Here is a 20,732-nt window from a genome sequence, read left to right on the forward strand (position 1 = left end):
ACGACCTTGCTCAGGCCTGTGCCCTGGAGAGTGAAGACTTTCCAGGCGCAGATCCATGGTTTCACAAGACTAATGGATGCCCCAACAAACAATACTACCAAAAATGAATATCTGATCATTTATCTTGTCACTCTTTATGGGATTTTGATGCGAAAATGGGCTGCTGCATTACCTCCCTATCACCAAATCCCTCTATTATTCTTTGGTGGTGCTTCAGCATCGGGTATGACTTTCACTTCAAGCTCTATAGGTTCTGAAGTGACTGAGGCCAATGTGAGAACCATGGACTTGCCACAGTTGGTAGAGGAGGAGCCTGACCAGATGGACAGTAGGGTTGTTGGGAAGTAACACACTCCTACTGTTTATACTGAGCTTCTGTGCATTCCAAATTTATGCACCTGAGGTCTCAGTGCAAATCCAAAGGCCCCTTCTCTATTTTGAGCAGCCAAGTGCTAGAAATTCCCTGTAGGTATTAGGAGTGCAGTATTTTATCAAGATACTATTTGTCTAAGTTTTCCTCTGTCACACCTGGTAGTATCTTCCCCTGCCAGCTTAGAGCAGTGCAACTGTTTCAGGAGTCTAATGTTTGGTAGCCAAATGACATTGTTTGGAATTGTAATTAAGATCTCAATGCTGGGGATGTTGGTCTTGGAGGGGGTGTTAATGTTGGGTAAGTAATCCTTCTTGTGGACTGAAATCATTTGGTAGCAAGACTGTTGGTTTTCATTGCAGTTAGGCGCATTTGTAAGTATTCTGAGCCTTAGAAGTATAAAGAAAGGCAGCAATCACTGGCACCGGGTAAAATTTTGAGATATTGGTCTTCAAACGCACATTTCATTGGCCATCCAAAGGCTGTGTTGGTGCATTAAAGATGACAATGAATAGCATCATTAATGTCTGCCTTTGTGATGCTATTAAGTGTACCTGTTCTAGAGTCCTAAACTTAAGCCAAGACCTTTAGTCTTATAGATGTAGGTGTCTAAAAGTATTTTAAATTTTGGGAAATTATATTACATCAGCCTATATTTCAAAATACTATCAAATCAAATCCAGTTTAATTATCATTCAGACCATACATGGATACAGTCAAATGAGGCTTAAGTTTAGGAAACAAAAACACACATCATTTCGCAAGAAAACACATATCCCTGAGTCCAAGTCCCTGAGCAACATGCAAGTTAATGGTACAACTGCCGGCAATCCAGCCTGTCCTACTGCTGGTCAAACGCTGGAGTGTAGCACTGACAGGAGAGGAAGCTCCCAACCGGGCACAGACTCCAGCATCATCTCTCCTGGACTGCAGCAATAGGCAAGCCCGTTAATTAACTCAACTATTTTGGTCTCTTTTCCAAAGGGTCTTAGCTGTCAATAATTACTATTTTGAGTGTTGATTCCCCCCCACAAACCAAGGAGGATATACTTTCGGCTAACAAAGCAGATTATACGTAGTTGTTTTATTTTAAACAGTCATAGAGTTAAGTATAAAACTGGTATTCTTAATGCTTCAGTATAGTCCACAATGACTTGGAGCTTAGCCTCTGTATATGCACAAATGAAGCATTATCTGCATACTGTATCTCACTTACTGAGGGACCACAATAGCACGTCAGAGCTGTTTTCATGAGTTGTGAACCCACTTCATGGAGTCCTGAATTTCAAAACACCTCTCCACTTTTTCCATATCCCTTTGTAGCAACTGCTTCATTTCAACATCGCTTTGAATGTTTACAAAGAAAATAATAATTTACTCAGAAAATTCTATTTTAACTCTCTGGCTTATTCTGCCACTGCCACTCATTCCTGTTCCTTAAAGGTTTTTCTGAGCTTCCAGATGCCATTGCTGGATTCCTCTCCGGCACTCTGGTTACAGTTATCTAATTAAGACTCCCAAAATATCACTCTGCACTCCTGGTGTCAAAAGATAGCTTGCCGTTGCTGTTAATAGTTTCTTATCATTGCATTGCTAATGTGAAAGCATTTTTAAACTTAAAAATTGCTGATGGAAGTTGATCTGGCATTAAAAATGGAACTGTTTTACTCAGGTTTCTGCAGGCCCAAAGAAACAAAACTCTTTATCTGGAATTTTCAAGTGAAAATTTCCTCGTGCGCTTTGTCAGAGAGCAATAGATGAATGACACTTTACAAAGAAAATGTGATACTCTTTGAAATTGATATCTTTATTGTTTCCCTCAGGACGTTACTGTGAAGGAGTTGGTCAAGAAAGAGTCACAGGACTCTGTGCTGCTGGTTATTACTGTGTGAAGATGGCGACAACTCCAACTCCAAATGATGGTATTTCTGGAAAAGCCTGTCCTTCAGGACATTTCTGTGTCAGTGGAGCTGCTGCTCCTCAACCATGTCCACTTGGTTATTATAGCAACAGCTCTCAGAACTCCAGGGTGGAAGATTGCCTTCCATGCCCCCCAGGTAATCATTTCATTGCCCTTTGCTCCAAGTATATCAATGAGCTCAAGAATATTTGGTTTAGTCTGGCTGTCTCCATCTCTATTATGGTTCTTCTATCTCAACCTAGCATTTTCTGGGAGATCCTAAATTTGGTAACTTATGTTATACTATAAAGTTTGTTAATTGTATGTTAAAAATGTGCAAAATTACACAGTTCACTGCCAATTTCCATGACGAAATTCCAGTGGAACATAAATATAAGAATATCTATTTCTTAAGGAGTTTCATCTGTACATGCAAAGATTAAATATAATAGATAGTATCTGTTGTAACATCTCCCTCACTGGGTTAAAAGGTTTTGGATTCAAGATCAATACCAGGGATTTAAGTGAGTAATCTGGACAGGTATGTCACTGCAATACTATATTCCGTATTATTGTAATTGCCAATGCTCAAGTTAGGCACTAAATCCAAAAGGTCTGCCCTCATAGTTTGAAGAAGGCGGCCCCAGAATTCTATGCAAAAGACATCTTGGAACCTTTGTTAATTATTCCTTCTTCAACACCTTTTTATTACTAATTTTAAATGCTGGAACTCCCTGCCCAGCATTATCACAGGAGAACCTTCATCAGAAAGACTGCAACAGTTCAAGAAGGTGGCTTAACGACACCTTTTGAAAGGCAGTTAAGCATAAGTTCTGGCTTAGCTGGTGATGGCCACATCTTAAAAATAAAACTGAATTGCTGTCTGAAAATTGACTTGTTGGATTTCCTGCATTGTCAAAGTAGCTGCAATTCATGAGTAATACATCAGTTTTGGGGGGTAGCTGCTTTCTCTTTCCCCTTCCTCATGTTAATTGCAGGCTTCCACTGATCAGGATGCAAATGGGATTTCTGAAAACCCTCTGGTAAATGATTCTGCTAACCAAAGCATAGTTGTGGCCAAAGTTTCACTGCTGTGTTCAAGTATTTGGTAGAGGGAAAACCTGTGTTGCCTCTCACAGCTGTGCCAGGTTCTAACCCTACAACAGGAAACCAGTGAGTGAATCCTGCAAATGGAATTAAATCCAGAGAAATATGAAGTAGTACATTTGGGGAAGTGCAATACGGAAGGGATTGTGCAATAAATGGGGTGATATTGATCGTAGACAGGAACAAAGTTGGTCTTGGAGCACAAATGGAGTTAAAATGCACGGAGAGTGCTGTACATTATTAGCTAAAAGGCATGGCATTTAACAGGGATGTTATGCCAGTTACCATATGACCATAAGTCATAGGAACAGAATTAGGTCACTCAGCTCATCGAGTCTGCTCCACCATTCCATCATGGCTGATTTATTTTCCCTCTCAACCCCATTCTCCTGCCTTCTTTCCGTAACCTTTGACACCCTTACTAATCAAGAACTTATCAACTTCCACCTTAAATATACCCAATGACTTGGCCTCCACAGCTGCCTGTGGCAATAAGTTCCACAAGTTCACCACCCACTGGCTAAAGACATTCCTTGTCATCCCTGTTCTAAAGGGACGTCCTTCTATTCTGAGACTGTGCCCTCTGGTCCTAGATGCTCCTACTATAGGAAACATCCTCTCCACATCCACTCTATCTAGGCCTTTTAATAATCAGTAGCTTTCAATGAGATTTCCCACTCTTCTTCTAAACTCCAGTGAGTACAGGCCTGGAGTCTTATATATGTCGACCCTTTCATTCCCAATATCATTCCCATAAACCGCCTCTGGACCTTTCCAATGCTAGCACATCCATTCTTGGATATGGGGCTCAAAACTGCTCTTAAGTGTGGTCTGACTACTGCTTGTAAAGCATCAACATTATATCTTTGCTTTTATATTCTAGTCCTCTCAAAACGAATGCTAACATTGCATTTGCCCTCCTCACCGTAGACTCAACCTGTAAGTTAACCCCTAGGGAATCTTGCACTAGGATTCCCAAGAACCTTTGCTCCTCCTTTGCTATTCCATCTACCAAAGTGCATGACCATACACTTCCCTACACTGTATTCCATCTGCCACTTCTTTGTTCTTTCTGCTAAGTTCTTCTGCAGTTTCTCTCCTTCCTCAATACTACCTGCCCCTCCACCTATCTTCTTGTCATCTGCAAACTTGGCCACAAAGTATCAGTCCATCATCCAGATCATTAACATATAATGTGAAAAATAGTGGACCCAACACAGGCCCCTGTGGAACACCACTAGTCACCAGCAATCAACAGAAAAGGTCCCCTTTATTCCCGCCATTTAACCAATCTTCTCTCAAAGCTAGAATCTTTCCTGTAATACCATGGGCTCCAACTATGTGTAGCAGCCTCATATGTGGCACCTTGATAAAGGCCCTTTGAAAATCCAAGTAAATGAGGTCATCCTGGTGAAGAGGATGTGCATGCCAGCTTGCTACCAGTTGAGTGATGTTAATGTGAAGTGAAACGGATTCTTCTTGGTGGGTCACTGCTTTGCAGAGCTTGATTCTGAATATCAATTTTTAAGCAGAACATTTGGAATAAAAGATAATCTTGCGCATTAAAGTTTTAGTAAATTTTAGTATCTCAGCAGCATGAAAAACATTGAAAGTTTGTTTTCTTTGCTAGGATTTTCCTGTGACAGGAAAGGACTCATTTCACCTTCCCAAGCCTGTGATGCTGGGTTTTATTGTCCATCTGCCCAGAATTCCAGCAGACCAGCTCCTTTCATCTGTGCTAAAGGACACCAATGCCCTCAGGGAAGTGCAGAACAACAACCGTGTTCCTCTGGCACATATCAAGACCAGGCTGGACAGGTACAAAGTACAAGATTATTCATGAGTCCTAAGGCAAGGTTTTGATCCAAAACATTGGCAGGTCCTTACCTTCACAGATTCTGCTGGACTCCCTGCATTCCTCCAGCAGATAGTCCATCGGTCCAGATCCCAGCACCTGCAGTCTCGAGATTAAAAATCAGCTTTATTTATCACTTGCACATCGAAACATACAATGAAATGCATGAAGGTTAGGGTTAGGGTTGTGCCATGGCCACAACTTGCTAACCCTATCTAATCCATACATTTTTAGAATGTGGCAGGAAACTAGAAACCCACACAGTCACAGGGTGAACGCACAAACTCTTTACAGAAAATTGTGGGATTTGAGCCCTGATTGCTGACATTGTAAACATTTTCACTGGGCACTATGGAACCGTATTAGGTGTACAAGAATGCTCATCATTTGCTATGGATATACAGTACTGTGCAAATGTCTTAGGCACATAGTTACAGCTGGGGTGCCTAAGACTTTTGCACAGTACTGTATGTATCAATGTAGGACAGAGAGCGAGTTTGTAAAATCTGGCAGGAGCAAAGGATGTTGGGAATGGCGAGGGTGGAGTGCCACAGGAGAGAGTGTGGGACAGGTGACAGAGAAGGAGTGCCAGGGGTGGGGGGGGGGGGGTTGTGGCAGATACACCCAGCCCTGAGACACCAGGCAAGATCATTTGATTCCAATGACTCTCTGGTGCTTTCTGCTCCCTCCCCTCTCCCTTCCCCTTTTTTCAACCATGATTGCCCTCTCCCTGCACAACACAGACCCATAGCAGAATCAGGTTTATCATCCCTCACATATATCATAAAATTTGTGGGTTTTTTTTGCAGCGGTACAGTGTAATACAGAAAATTACCCCAGTACTGTGCAAAAGTCTTAGGCACCCTAGCTATGTATACAGTATGTGACTTAGACGTCCGCATGGTATTGTTATGGAACAGACATAATACAAAATGAGTGCAGTCAGACTCTGTCAGTTGTGACCACTTTACCGATAATGTGAGAATTCCAAGCAGGGATTAGTCATATAGGCTCATGAGCCTGCTTTGCCTTTCAATGTCAAAAACAATTCTCAATCTCTTTCGCCTTCCTGACCCATTTTCCCATAACCTTCAATTTATACAGTGCCAAAAATACTCGCTAAGTCTCAGATGTACTGAGTATCCATATCCCTCAGAAGTGGAGAATTCCAAAAATTCACTGTGTTTTGAGTAAAGAAATACTTTCTCATCTCAGTCCTAAACAGCAAGTAATATCCTGCGCAGACAATGCTTTGCATACTTTCCCCATCCAGAGGAATAGCCTCTCAGCATCTTACCTGTGGTCCAACTGCACCATCTGATATGTTTCAAACACAGGAAATAAATAGACAAGTAGGACACTTGCCTGCTCCACCATTTTATAAGATCATAATTGATCTGATTGTAACCCAAAATCTATATTCCCAGGAACTTTCACTCATTTGGTTATCAAGTATATAACTACCCCTTTACTCTTTTCTTGGTTCTGAGGAAAGGTTCATGACCAAAAATATTCATTGGCATCTCCTTCCACAGCTGTTGCTTGATTGGCTGAGGTCCACCAGTAATTCTTGATTTTGTTTCATATTCTAGCATCGGCTTTCCATTTCCCATGTAACTAGTCACCTTAAGTTATTCAAAGGATCTGCAATGGGGTTACCTCTTATTCTTCTAAACTTCACTGTGTTTAAGATGATCTTAATCTCCTCGCCCCAAGTCTAGTGAATCCATGATGCCTCCCTCTAGGGCCAGTTTATCTTTCTCTGAGTTTGGAGAAATATATTTTTACTTGCAGATTTCAGATATAATAAACCAGCTCTGAGGTTTCACTTCATTTCAGATGTACAGTAATCACCTGTAGAGAATTTATTGTTTAAAATATGCATTTGCATTGCATACTATTGCATAAGAATGTTTAATATTTAAATTCATCCTCAGAATCATTCACTGTTGCATTACTGCACCATGTCTGTAGGATAGACAAAGAAGAATCAATTGATGTTGTGTAATTGGATTTTCAGAAGGCCTTTGACAAGGTGCCACACAAGAGGCTGCTTAACAAGTTACAGGCCCATGGTATTACAGAGGAGATTCTAGCATGGCTAAAGCAGTGACTGATTGGCAGGAGGCAAAAAGTGGGAATAAAGGGAGCCCTTTCTGGTTGGTTGCAGGTGACTAGTGATGATCCTCAGGGATCAGTATTGCGACCATTTCTTTTTATGTTATATGTTAATGATTTGGATGATAGAATTGATGGCTTTGTTGCAAAGTTTGTAGATGATATGAAGATAGGTGGAGGAGGTAGAGAGGCTACAGAAGGACTTGGCTTAGAATGGACAAAGAAGTGGTCAGATGGAATACAATATCAGGAAGTGTATGGTAGAAGAAATGAAAGGGTTGACTATTTTCTAAATGGAGAGAAAATACAAAAAACTGAGATGCAAATGGCCTTGGAAATCCTTATGCAAGATTCCCTTATGGTTAGTTTGCATGTTGAATCGATGGCGAGGAAGGCAAATGTGATGTTTGCATTCGCTTCAAGAGGACTAGAATATAAAAGTAAGGATGTAACGTTGAGACTTTATAAAGCACCGTTGAGGCCTCACTTCGAGTATTGTGAGCAGTTTTGAGCCCCATATCTTAGAAAGGATGTGCTGAAACTGGAGAGGGTTCAAAGGAAGCACACGTAAATGATTCCAGGTTTAACTGGCTTGTCATATGAAGAGCATTTGATAGCCCTGTGCCTGTATTCATTGGAATTCAGAAGAATGAGGGGTGACCTCATTGAAACCTATTGAATGGTGAAAGGCCTTGATAGAGTGGATGTGGAGAGGAAGTCTCCTATGGTGGGAGAGTCTAAGATCAGAGGACAAGCCCTCAGAATAGAGAGGCGTCCTTTTGGAATGGAGATGAAGAGGGAGTTCTTTAGCCAGAGAGTGGTGAATCTGTGGAATTCATTGCCACAGGGCGGCTGTGGAAGCCAAGAGTGTGTTTAAGGCAGAGGCTGATAGATTTTTGATTGGTCGGGGCATGAAGGGATACAGGGAGATTGGGACAATCCCAGAAAATTCAGACTTCCACCACTCTCTCTGTCACAGAATCTCTCTGTCTTTTTATGCCCAGCTGCCTGAGCCGAGCGGAATTGTTAGATTTTCAGATTTTGTCAGTTTGTGTAATGCTTAAAAGGAAACAGGCTGCCAATTGCTGGAATGGTAATGAGACTACTCAACGTCATTTAGGCATGGAAAAAACTTTCTGAAATGCATCTTGGATAGTGACACCATCTCTTCTTTCCCCAATCTGCTCCTCCTACACCGGTATCTTCATGTTTAATGTGCCAGTCCAAAAGTGGTCGAATCTAAATTTCTGCCCATAACTTAGGGTAGACTGATGTTACACAGTGTATGCAGAGGTACGTTTGGCATAGAAAGATTAGCTGGCTGATAGGAAGCAGAAAAGGAGGTATGAATGGGTTGTTTTTACTTGGTGAGATGAAGGGGCCCCGACATAGAGATATTGACCATTTTAACACAGGAAAGAATAAGAGAAACACTTTGTCTAACTGTTGGGAGATTGCAAATCTCTGAGATGTAGAAAGGTCTGCATTGCATGCTTCATAAAAAGAGTAAGCGCATAGAGCAAGTAGCTAGGAAAACTAACAATGTTATTGTTTATTGTGAGGTGAATGAAATACAGAAGTAGGGAGGTCTGCCTCAATTGTGTATGAGCCCATTCCCAGAGAATCAATTATATTGTCACCTTACTTAAGCACCTTGAGGAAATCAATTCAGAGAAGGTTAATAAACTGATACCTGGAATGGGTGGTTTATGAGGAAACACTGCAGAGGCTAGGCCTTTATCCACTGAAGTTTAAAAGAATGAAAGGTGACAGACTGAAATCTGAAAGATACTGGGAGGTCTTGAAAGGGTGAAGGTGGTGAGGATGTTTACTCCAGTGAGAGAATCTGGAACTGGGGTCACTGTTGTAACAACATGTGGTTCACGTGTTTAAGATGAAGATGAGATTTTCTTTGAAGGCTGTTGAGCTTTGGAATTCTTTCTTCAAGGCTGTAAAAGCAGAATCTAATGTTTTAAGGGAGAGTTAAAATGACTTTAATAGGTAAGGTGAAAGGTTGGTTTGATGGTAAGGGGAGTTGAGGTTACAATCCGAACAGCAATAATCTTATTGAATGGCAGAGCAAAGTTGAGCCAAGTGACCTACTCTGGCTGCAAATATATATATTTCTGCACACAAACACCATTTTAGTCTATTTTTTTAAAATCTTAATTAAATTTTACTCTTTCCCATTTTAGATTTTTCACTTTTGGATTTATTTCATGGATAATAGTCTAATTAACTTCTTTTTTCATTAAGGCCTCCTGCATCCCCTGTCCTGCTGGATTTTTCTGTCATTTAACGTCCAACAATTTTTCTAACTCTTTACAAGGAGTGCAGACACCTCACCCATGTCCTGCAGGATATTACTGCCCAGAAGGTAATGTTTAATTAGTTTGCAATTTCAATTGGGATTCTTATAAAGTGAACACAGTCACAAAAAGTTAGAACACAGTGACATTTTATAATTGATACTAGCAAACTTAGAAAGGAAAATAAAAATTAAAAATAAATTAGCTCAATAAGTTTATGATGATAGAGATTTAATAGAATGAATGGAGTGGTACAAGAATTGGTATAGCAAAAATTGAATTATGTGCTCAACGTAATATGGAAGGAGTTTCATTACAGAGATAGGGTAGAATATAAGTATTCTAAGGTTCTGATAGAAATCAGAGCATAATCTGTAAACAAAAAGTAATTAGTCCTTTTAAATAACAGGAATGCTGGGCTGAGACTCATTTCAAATAACCTTTCGGTTAATCAACCCGTGATGCTCCCCAGAAGATATAAGCAAAATTTGAATGATTTTGCAGGCAGTAAATAAATATCAAGGGGTTTAATTTGTAATATCCAGTGATGTCTTCTGTGGTTTCCATTCAAAAACTTAACTTGGGTGAGGAATCTTGTGGAGAGAGATTGTACAAATCAACTTTAATTTGTAAAGTGAACATGGGTGTATTGTAACAGAATAAGAACCAGCATCTCACATTATGAATGAAAAATTATGACCCATGCTCAATACTGTAAAATAGATCAATTTGGTGTTTTATTTACCAAACTTACATACGAAGGCCTGGAATATCAATCTGGTGTTACAATTCATGGATATTACATTAAATATTACATTAAAATACCATTAAATTTTCATAAAAGTTCATTTTGCTCACAATTAAAGGCTGATTTATACTTCTGCGTCAAATTGACGCCATAGGTACGGCATAGCCGCGAACCCTACACAGAGCCTACACGGATCCCTACGCCATAGCCTAACGCGCACCTCTCCCAAAATGTAACTACGCGTCGCGGCAACGCAGACCGCAACAACTGTGATTGGTCCGCTTGCTAGCATCGCATTTCCTCCTACGCTGCAATAGCTTCCCATTGGGCGACTGAAGGGCAGGGAAGGAACTCTGGCTGCAATGCTTTCCATAAAGCTTTACAGACCTCCGAAATTATGGAGGAAACATTTCGCTTTTACGAAAAAAGACGCTCGCTTTAAGCTTGCTTACCCTGAGAAAGACTACCATGACCATGAAGCCTTGCACGGGCAGGTGTGTGCACATGTGTGACATGCCCGAATTGCAGAGCGACGCAGACACACCAACGCACAAGTATAAATGCTCACAACGCGCGAAAGCCACTTGCGTAGGTTACGGCATCCATTTGACGCAGAAGTATAAATCAGCCTTAAGAGAAGGACTTCTGCCACTCTTAACTTTATGATATTCCAGATGCACAAAAAGATTTGACTGCTCTTAACTTCTCTCTGCACTGGCTTGTTAAGGCATTCACTTCAGGGCCAGTTAGGGATCAATAACAGATCCTAAAAAACCTATGAATGAATTCAACAATAACTATGACTTGTCACTGACTCATCCGTTCTCTTTCAATTCCAGGTTCAGGGTTTCCTTCCCAATTTCCATGTCCAGTTGGAACATTTAGCAACCGTACTGGGATGGGTGCAGTCACAGATTGTCTATTGTGTCCTCCTGGGAAGTACTGTGACCAAGAAGGCCTGACTGAACCAATGGGAGACTGCTGGGAAGGGTGTGAGATGGCAACTTTCATTTTTAGCCATTTATGTATCAATAGTTAGTATTAATGGTCTTGAAGCATACACAGATGCTCCACTGGAGATTTATCAAGTCAAATTAAATGTTTCTGCTGGTCAGAAGCATTCAGAAGATGAAAATCAGATAAATTATTACAAGTGTTAACTATTAAAATGATTAGAGATTAAAATCCACTGATAACTTAACGTATACATAAATGAAAAAAATCAAACAAATGCAAATACTATAAGCTGTTCTATTCTTGCTCATAACTGTGAAGTCTCCATTAAAAAAAATTGGATCCAGCCACCTGAACAAAATACAGTACATCCTGATGAAGTTTGATTGAGTAGATTGCCCATTGTAAGTGCTGGAGCATCTTGGCAAATTTATGGTCCTTCAATTGATCCAGTGACAGAGTATGTTAACAAATTCACACAATAAAGAGGTTGTTGTGGGAGGCTGAGGAGAGGCTATGGTTTGCTTTGAGCCAGTGGACCGGGGCGTGTTGAAGGACTCATCTGTGGATCTGAATAAGTACACCACAGTGGTCATGGACTTTATAAAAACAATCATAGACAAGTGTATCCCCACAAAATCATTCAGAGTCTTACCCAACCAGAAGCCCTGGATGAACCATGAGATCCACAATCTGCTGAGGGCCAGATCAGTGGTATTCAAGCCTGGCAACCAAGTTGAATACAAGAGGTCCAGATATGATCTCCAGAAAGTCATCTCACATGCGAAATAGCAATTCCAGACCACACTTGAATCATTTTAGGATACTCAACAGTTGTGGCAGGGCTTGAATGCTATCACCTTCTACAAAGTGAAACCAAGTAACATAGGTGACAACAAGGCTTCACTCCTAGATGAACTCAATGCCTTTGATGCTTGCTCCATCAATACATGGAGCAACCTTCACAAACTCCCACAGCCCCTGATAATCCTGTGATTTCAGTCTCTGAGCCGATGAGAGGGCAAACTTCAGGAGAGTAAACCTATGGAAAGCATCCAGCCCAGATGGGGTACTTGGCTGAGTACCAAAGACCTGTGCTGATCAACTGGCTGGAGTGTTCACTGATATCTTTAACCTCTCAATTTAGAAGTCTGAGAAACACACCGGTTTCAAGCAGGCTTCAAATATACTGGTGCCTAGAAAGAATGTGGTACATAGTCTGTATCAATGACTATCATCCAGTAGCACTGTCATCCACAGTAATGAAGTGATTTGAGAGGCTGGTGATGAAAAATGTCAACTCCTGCCTGAGAAGTGACTTGGATCCACTCCAATTTGCCTACTGGCACAACAGGTCCACAGCAGATGCCATCTCTTCAGTTTTTCACTCAACCCTGGAACATCTGGGCAGTGAAGATGCATGCATCAGGATACTCCTTATTGACTACAGCTTGGCATTCAGTATTGTCATCAATAAGCTTCAATACCCCCTTGTGCAAATGGATCCTCGATTTCCCACTTGCCGACCCCAGTCAGTTCATATTAGCAACAATATCTCCTCCAAGGTCTGCATCGGCACAGGGGCAACGCAAGGCTGTGTGCTTAGCCCCCTGCTCTACCCGCTTTATACTGATGACTGTGAGGCTAAGCACGTCTCCAATCCATATTTACGTTTGCTGATGACACCACTGTTGTAGGCTGAATCAAATATGGTGATGAATCAGCCCATACGAGTAAAATTGAAGATTGGGCTGATGGTGCCATAACAACAACCTCTTCCTCAATATCAACAAGACCAAGGAGCTGATTATTGACTTCAGAAGGAGGAAACCAGAGGTCCATGAGCCAGTCTTCATTGGGGGATAAGAGATGGAGAGGGTCAGCAACTTTAAATTCCTCGGTGTTATCATTTCAGAAGCTCTGTCCTGGGTCCAGCACATAAGTGCCATTACGAAGAAAGCATGACAGTGTCTCTACATTTGTACAAGTACACAAAGATTTGCCTGTCATCTAAAACTTTGATAACTTCTATAAATGTGTGGTGGAGAGTATATCAACTGGCTGCATCACAACCTGGTATGGAAACACCAATGCCCTTGAAGGAAAATCCTACAAAAAGCAGTGGATACGGCCAGTCCATCAAAGGTGAAGCCCTTGCCACTATTGAGCATATCTACGCAGAGAGCTGACACAGGAAAGCAGCATCCATCATCAAAGACCCCACTATCCAGGCCATGCTCTCTTCTCACTGCTGCCATCAGGAAGAAGATTAAACAGCCTCAGGATCCGAACCACCTGGTTCCAGAACAGTTATTACCCCTCAACCATCAAGCTCTTGAACCAGAGGGGCTAACTTCACTCAACTTCACTCACCCCAGCACTGAAATATTCCCACAACCTATGGACATACTTTCAAGGACTCTTCATGTCATGTTTTTTCTATTTATTGATTTTTATTTATTGTTATTATTATTATTATTATTATTATTTCTATTTTCCTCTTTCTTTTTGTATTTGTACAGTTTTTTTTTTACCATTGGTTGTTGTCTGTCCTATTGGGTGTGGTCTTTCAATTGATTCTATTGTACTTTTTGTATTTACTATAATTGCCTGCAAGAAAATGAATCTCAGGGTTGTATATGGTAACATATATGTACTTTGATTTTAAAAAATTCCTATGAACTTTGAACAAGAAATCTGTCGGCCACTTTGGGCATCTGCATTTGAATATGCATTCTCAAAATTGCTTATATTTGCTTGGGCAAGTGCCAGCAGTTTGTGTTGGAGCTGCTGCCTATCCCATTAAGTTTCAAGTCATTATTTCTCTTATTTCCATTGCTCATAAATATTGAATTGTGAGTGATAAGTTATGTAGTTTTAAAGATGAAGCTTTCATATTTCTTTCTCAGCTAATTTTTTTGCGAGTGAAATTACTGAAGAGTGGTGAATGAAACCAATGCTGGCTGGTGTTTTGGTTTTGAGCTGGGTTTCTTTTGTTGTTTTGTAATGGTACAGTTGCTTTTTAGAATCGAATTCCATCAGTTACATGTTTCTAAAAGAAGCAGTGAATGACGGTGTAAACATTATAGAAATATGTTTTGTCTGAATTCCAGGTATTGTTGCATTGAAAGATCTTCCTCTCCAAATCCAACTGATGGAATTACAGGTCAGAGGTGCCCCAGAGGTTCATACTGCCCCAAAGGTACTGAGTATATTATACCCTGCCCAATTGGACACTTTGGGCCTATCCAAGGTAACTGTCACCTTATTATATTTATTTTCTTTTATAGGCTCAATGTTTTTTATGCTGGAAGTAAAAACTACTTTCCCTGTTTTTAGGTAGTGGGTCAGAAATTAATTGTCTCCCCTGCCCGCCGGGATTATTCTGTAACTCCTCTGGCCTGGTGGCTGCAACTGGAAAATGCAATGCTGGCTACTACTGTACAGGAAACTCAAAGACAGCAACACCCATAGATCATATGACAGGTAAATTGCAGTACGTCCATTCATTGTTAATATTAATCCAATCTGTCAACCTCTGATCTGTTTAACAACATTAGTGAAAATAACATGGTGGATGCAGATTATCTTGAACTAAATTACTATCTTAACATTGGGAAGCAATCATCTAAAAATTGGAGTGCAGTTAGGAAATATTTTTTCATACCAAATGCTGTAATTTGAAGCTCTTTGTTATAAACCTCAATTGGTTGTGGTTAAATGTTAATTTTAAATGTTATCCCTTTATTGAAAAAGGATCTAGTGCTTTCCCAGCGTATAGGACAAATAAACTCTTCTTGGGCTTCCAGTCGGGTACAGGTATCTGGTGTTTCGATGACAAACACTGCCATCTTCATCAAGGATGATGCCTGGACATGTCTAATCCAGTGGTACTTATACTCCCCTAGTCCGTCCCTTCTGATTGGTTAGTCCTCATCTAAATCAGGTTTCCGCTGTCCCACCCTGTTTACATTGAATTCCAGTTCTTACTTAGAGCGAAACCTTCAACTTTGTTAAAACTCTTTTCCTCTAGTTTTATTTCAGTAGCTTCTGTCACCAGGCAGTCCCAAAAACCATTGGCACTGCACAGTAGTTTAGTGCCATCAAAGTCAATCCAATGGCCATTGCGAATGAGGTGTTCTGCTACCGCTGATTTCTCCGGGTAACCCAAATGGATAAACCTCCTGTGCTCCTTGATGTAGGTTTCCACCATGCACCCTGTCTGGCTGATATACGCTGCTCCACATTCACAGGGAATCCTGTAAATGTTAGCCGTCTTGGGTCCCAGATCATCTTTGACCTGCTTGAGCTGTGATTTGAGCTTCCTTACGGGTTTGTGGATGGTATCAGTCTGGTATTTCTTCAGGATCCTGACGATCCTTCCAGAAGCTGTGGAAATATAGGAAAGACAGTGGTTGCAACAGGTTCCTCCTTGTTGTTAGGTTTCCTGGTTTTTCCATTGGCCCTTTTAAGGGCCCGATTGATTTCCTTCACCTTGTAGCCGTGCATCTGCCCTAGAAGTATCTGAGTTGAAAGTACGTAGAATTTGTTTTGTCTTCCAGCAAGCATTCCTCTTCCAATGAGAGAACTAAGTAGCACAGAGACACGCTATGATTTGATGAAATAGTTATGTTGATTTGTTTTCCAACTAAACAAGGTGCTTTGAAGATAATGGAGGTTCAGAAACTGAATTGATATTCAGAAACAGATTGGCAACTAAATAGCAAGGATGTGAAACTACCAAAAGTGTAAACCTTGCAGCAAATTTATTCGGTGATTCTGATTTAGGTTTAAACATTTCTGGAAGGTATGTGAGCAACAAGCAATAATGTGCTAATTAATGAGTTGCCAGAAGTGAGTGACAGAGCTACAAACATTGTAAATTCTCACTTGTATATAATGAAACAGTCAGAGGTCAAAGTTTATACTTAGCACTGCTCAATAACTTGATTGCTCAGAAGTATTTTAATTACCCTCATTTCTGAATTTGTATTAAAAGACATTAATTGCATGAGCCAGTAGAGATTTTTGAAGAATGATAATAAGCTGTTTTGTAATGAATTTATTCAGGTGGTATGTGTAAGCCTGAGAGCTACTGCCCAGCTGGTGCTGCACATCCAGTTCCATGCGATCCTGGTAAATACTGCAATGGGTTTGCTTTGTCAACTCCTTCTGGCCCATGTCGAGCTGGTTATTTTTGTGATGGAAATGCTTATAGACCTGATCCGCCGGAGAATGTTTGCCCACCAGGACATTATTGTCCTGCAGGATCAAAAGCTGCCTTACCCTGTCCACCAGGGACATTTGCTGATACAGCCGGTAAGACCTGTAGCTTCTTTCTGCTTGGTAGCTTTGTTTGCATAATAGCAAGTATATTTTTAAGAAAGGTCACTGAGTACAACTAACCATATAAGTACTTTATAATCAGTAAAGTTTATCCTTCTACAGTGTAATCTTTTTGATCAGTTCTACACACGTAATTCAACCAGCCTGTGGTGTAGTGGCATCAGCAAGGGACTTCGATGCAAAGTACCCTGGTTTGAATCTGGCCGGCTCCTTGCATGCTTTCCATCCCTGCTAGGTTGAGCATCGAGGTAGCAACTTAGCCTCGTAAAAAACAGATATGCTAAGGAAATGGCAAAAAATGACACCCAATGAATCACAAAGTGCGAAAAGGAACAACAACACACATGTAATTCATTTGGAGACCAAGGATAAGAAATTCAAGCCCTTGGATTTGCATCATCATTCAATAAAATCATAAAATGATTTATTTTGCATACATGTTTTCTCAAATTAGTTCTGTAAGCTTTCATACTCCAAGCTAATTTAAAAAAAAGTCTACCCATCTCAGTATTGACACTAGTTATATCATAGCTGTTGGAAAGTGACTTTCAAATTCCTATAGTGAATGAAAATCAAAAAGAGCTTCAGATGCTGGAATTCTGAGATAAAACAGAAAATGTGAGACACGCAACAGGTCAGGGCAGCACCTGTAGAAAGACAAACAGGTAACATTTCTGGTCAAAGACCCTTCATCATCGAAACCAATTATTCTAGGTAGTGGAAAAGGCAGGGTGGGCAATGGGTGGAGCAAACAGAATGTCTTGAAAAAAGTAAAATGATATGTCCATTAAATGGACTGTTTATCTCCTTTGTCAGTGTAATATATTGCTGGTGTTGTGGAATCTGGCTGATGTGTGGTCTGGCTGACGAAGTCATTCCATAAAAGAGGGAAATAAAGTGAGGAATAAAGTGCTCAAAGGGCCAATACATTTAATGGTGACATTATTTTCAGTCCATAATGGAGACCCGTATCAGAATCAGGTTTATCATCACTCACATATATCATGATTTTTTTTGCAGCAACAATACAGTGCAAAACATAAAATAATGTTCTGGGCTTGTTTTTGACTTTCCTTATCCATATAGACTAATATTGCATGGAAAATAGAGTATCATATGAATTCTACCATACCTTCCTAATAGTAGACTGCTGGGCCTGTACTTGGTACCACAGAGACAGATGAACTACTGTGAAAACTCATTTCCAAGGTATCCACACACAACCCATTTTGCCCATAGGGAGAGCCTGCTGTTACCTGGAGCTTGTTTGCCACTTTTTGTTTACCTGTTTTTCACACTATCCCACATGATATGGTTGCCTTGATACATCTTAAGTCTCTTTTATGCTGAAGAATAATCTTCAGCAATATTTTGTGATTCATGTCATTCTTTCATTTAGACCTTATAAACAAAACAATGAGAATAAGATTGACAATTGAATGTGTTATTTGTCTGCTCACTGCTAATAGCAATTCTGGAAATGTGGACAAAATATAGTGGGCATTCCTACCGTTAACAAAGGAGAATTATTATACCTTATTATACACTATGGTGTCCTTCAGCTCTGTCATGCTGAGCAACTTCATGCAAAAGATAAATGTGGATTGCTGTGTATTTCTGAAACTTTATCTGAAGCATCAGGTGATATTTAAGGAATTTTAGACCTTTTGTCATAAAACTTAAGATATCAATAACTTTGCATGCTGAACAGTCTCAGGCTTTTAATATTTAGTATCTGACCAATCAAGTGTGACAATGGAAAAGTGTGACAGTGGAAAAGTGTGTATGGAACCGGAGGAGATAGCAGAGGTACTTAATGAGTACTTTGCTTCAGTATTCACTATGGAAAAGGATCTTGGCAATTGTAGGGATGACTTACAGTGGGCTAAAAAGCTTGAGCATGTAGATATTAAGGAAGAGGATGTGCTGGAGCTTTTGGAAAGCATCAAGTTGGATAAGTCACCGGGACCGAACGAGATGTAACCCAGGCTATTGTGGGAGTTGAGGGAGGAGATTGCTGAGCCTCTGGCAATGATCTTTGCATCATCAATGGGGACGGGAGAGGTTCCAGAGGATTGGAGGGTTACGGATGTTGTTCCCTTATTCAAAAAAGGGCGTAGAGATAACCCAGGAAATTATAGACCGATGAGTCTTACTTCAGTGGTTGTTAAGTTGGTGGAGAAGATCCTGAGAGGCAAGATTTGTGAACATTTGGAGAAGCATAATATGATCAGGAATAGTCAGCTTGGCTTTGTCAAAGGCAGGCCGTGCCTTACGAGCCTGATTGAATTTTTTGGGGATGTGACTAAACACATTGATGAAGGTAGAGCAGTAGATGTAGTGTATATGGATTTCAGCAAGACATTTGATAAGGTACCCCATGCAAGGCTTATTGAGAAAGTAAGGAAGCATGGGATCCAAGAGGACATTGCTTTGTGGATCCAGAACTGGCTTGCCCACAGAAGGCAAAGAGTGGTTGTAGATGGGTCATATTCTGCATGGAGGTCGGTCACCAGTGGGGTGCCTCAGGGATCTGTTCTGGGACCCCTATTCTTCGTGATTTTTATAAATAACCTGGAAGAGGAAGTGGAGGGATGGATTTGTAAATTTGCTGATGACACAAAGGTTGGGGGTGTTGTGGATAGTGTGGAGGGCTGTCAGAGGTTACAGCGGGATATTGATGGGATGAAAAACTGGGCTGAGAAGTGGCAGATGGAGTTCAACCCAGATAAGTGTGAAGTAGTTCATTTTGATAGGTCAAATATGATGGCAGAATATAGTATTAATGGTAAGACTCTTGGCAGTGTAGAGGATCAGAGGGATCTTGGGGTCCGAGTCCATAGGACACTCAAAGCTGCTACACAGGTTGACTCTGTGGTTAAGAAGGCATATGGTGCATTGGCCTTCATCAACCGTGAGATTGCGTTTAGGAGCCGAGAGATAATGTTGCAGCTATATAGGACCCTGGTCAGACCCCACTTGTAGTACTGTGCTCAATTCTGGTCGCCTCACCACAGGAAGGACGTGGAAACCATAGAAAGGGTGCAGAGGAGATTTACAAGGATGTTGCCTGGATTGGGGAGCATGCCTTATGAGAATAGGTTGAGTGAACTTGGCCTTTTCTCCTTGGAATGACAGAGGATGAGAGATGACCTGATAGAGGTGTACAAGATGATGAGAGGCATTGATCGTGTGGATAGTCAGAGGCTTTTTCCCAGGGCTGAAATGGCTAGCACGAGAGGGCACAGTTTTAAGGTGCTTGAAAGTAGGTATAGAGGAGATGTCAGGGGAAAGTTTTTTACGCAGAGAGTGGTGAGAGCGTTGAATGGGCTGCCAACGACAGTGGTGGAGGCGGAAATGATAGAGTCTTTTAACAGACTCCTGGTTAGGTACATGGAGCTTAGAAAAATAGAGGGTTATGGGTAAACCTAGGTAATTTCTAGGGTAAGGACATGTTTGGCACAGCTTTGTGGGCCGAAGGGCTTGTATTGTGCCCTTTCTTATCATCCTGATGTAGATATAAGCCTTTATCATCAGTGAGTACATTTTCTGAAATTTCCTATCCAATACAAATGTGGAGGTATTAACTGTGCTCTAAGGATAATATCTATGTTCTCAAGACCCATTATTAAAAGCCCACATATCATTTTAAATTAAACAAAAGTAAAACAGGAATTACTGGTGCTGCATAAATTCTAACAAGGATTTATTTTTTGAATTCAGGTAACCCAGATGTTTCTCACTGTCATTTATGTACTCCTGGATTTTACTGTCCTGGATTTGCAAATATTAATGCTACCAAAGTGTGTCAAGCAGGGTATTACTGTCCTAGTGGTCAATCAGAACCAGCTTCAGTAGGTAAGAAATCATGAATGTGAAAGGCTATGATTTTGTTCTCAATTTATCTACCCCTTGGATATGAGTGAATGGATAATCCAGCCCACTTTTTTCCCCTTATGTGAAAGAAATGCTCATACCATCCATTCATTGGGTGAAACAGAAACACCTTTATTTCCATCCATCTT

General features: G+C 40.7%; 1 protein-coding gene across 1 annotated transcript in view; it reads left to right on the forward strand.

The window, feature by feature from the left end:
• The first annotated feature begins 225 nt into the window (after positions 1-225).
• LOC134340878 (neurogenic locus notch homolog protein 4-like) overlaps positions 226-20,732 on the forward strand; it is a 28,916-nt gene continuing 8,409 nt past the window's right edge. The window contains exons 1-9 of the mRNA XM_063038451.1: positions 226-328; positions 2,194-2,427; positions 5,008-5,195; positions 9,607-9,727; positions 11,247-11,397; positions 14,475-14,614; positions 14,701-14,847; positions 16,432-16,680; positions 20,431-20,565. Of these exons, the coding sequence (XP_062894521.1) occupies positions 226-328; positions 2,194-2,427; positions 5,008-5,195; positions 9,607-9,727; positions 11,247-11,397; positions 14,475-14,614; positions 14,701-14,847; positions 16,432-16,680; positions 20,431-20,565 (1,468 nt within the window). The remainder of the gene's footprint in view (positions 329-2,193; positions 2,428-5,007; positions 5,196-9,606; positions 9,728-11,246; positions 11,398-14,474; positions 14,615-14,700; positions 14,848-16,431; positions 16,681-20,430; positions 20,566-20,732) is intronic.

Source organism: Mobula hypostoma, chromosome X2, assembly GCF_963921235.1.
Source record: "Mobula hypostoma chromosome X2, sMobHyp1.1, whole genome shotgun sequence".
NCBI lineage: Eukaryota > Metazoa > Chordata > Chondrichthyes > Myliobatiformes > Myliobatidae > Mobula > Mobula hypostoma.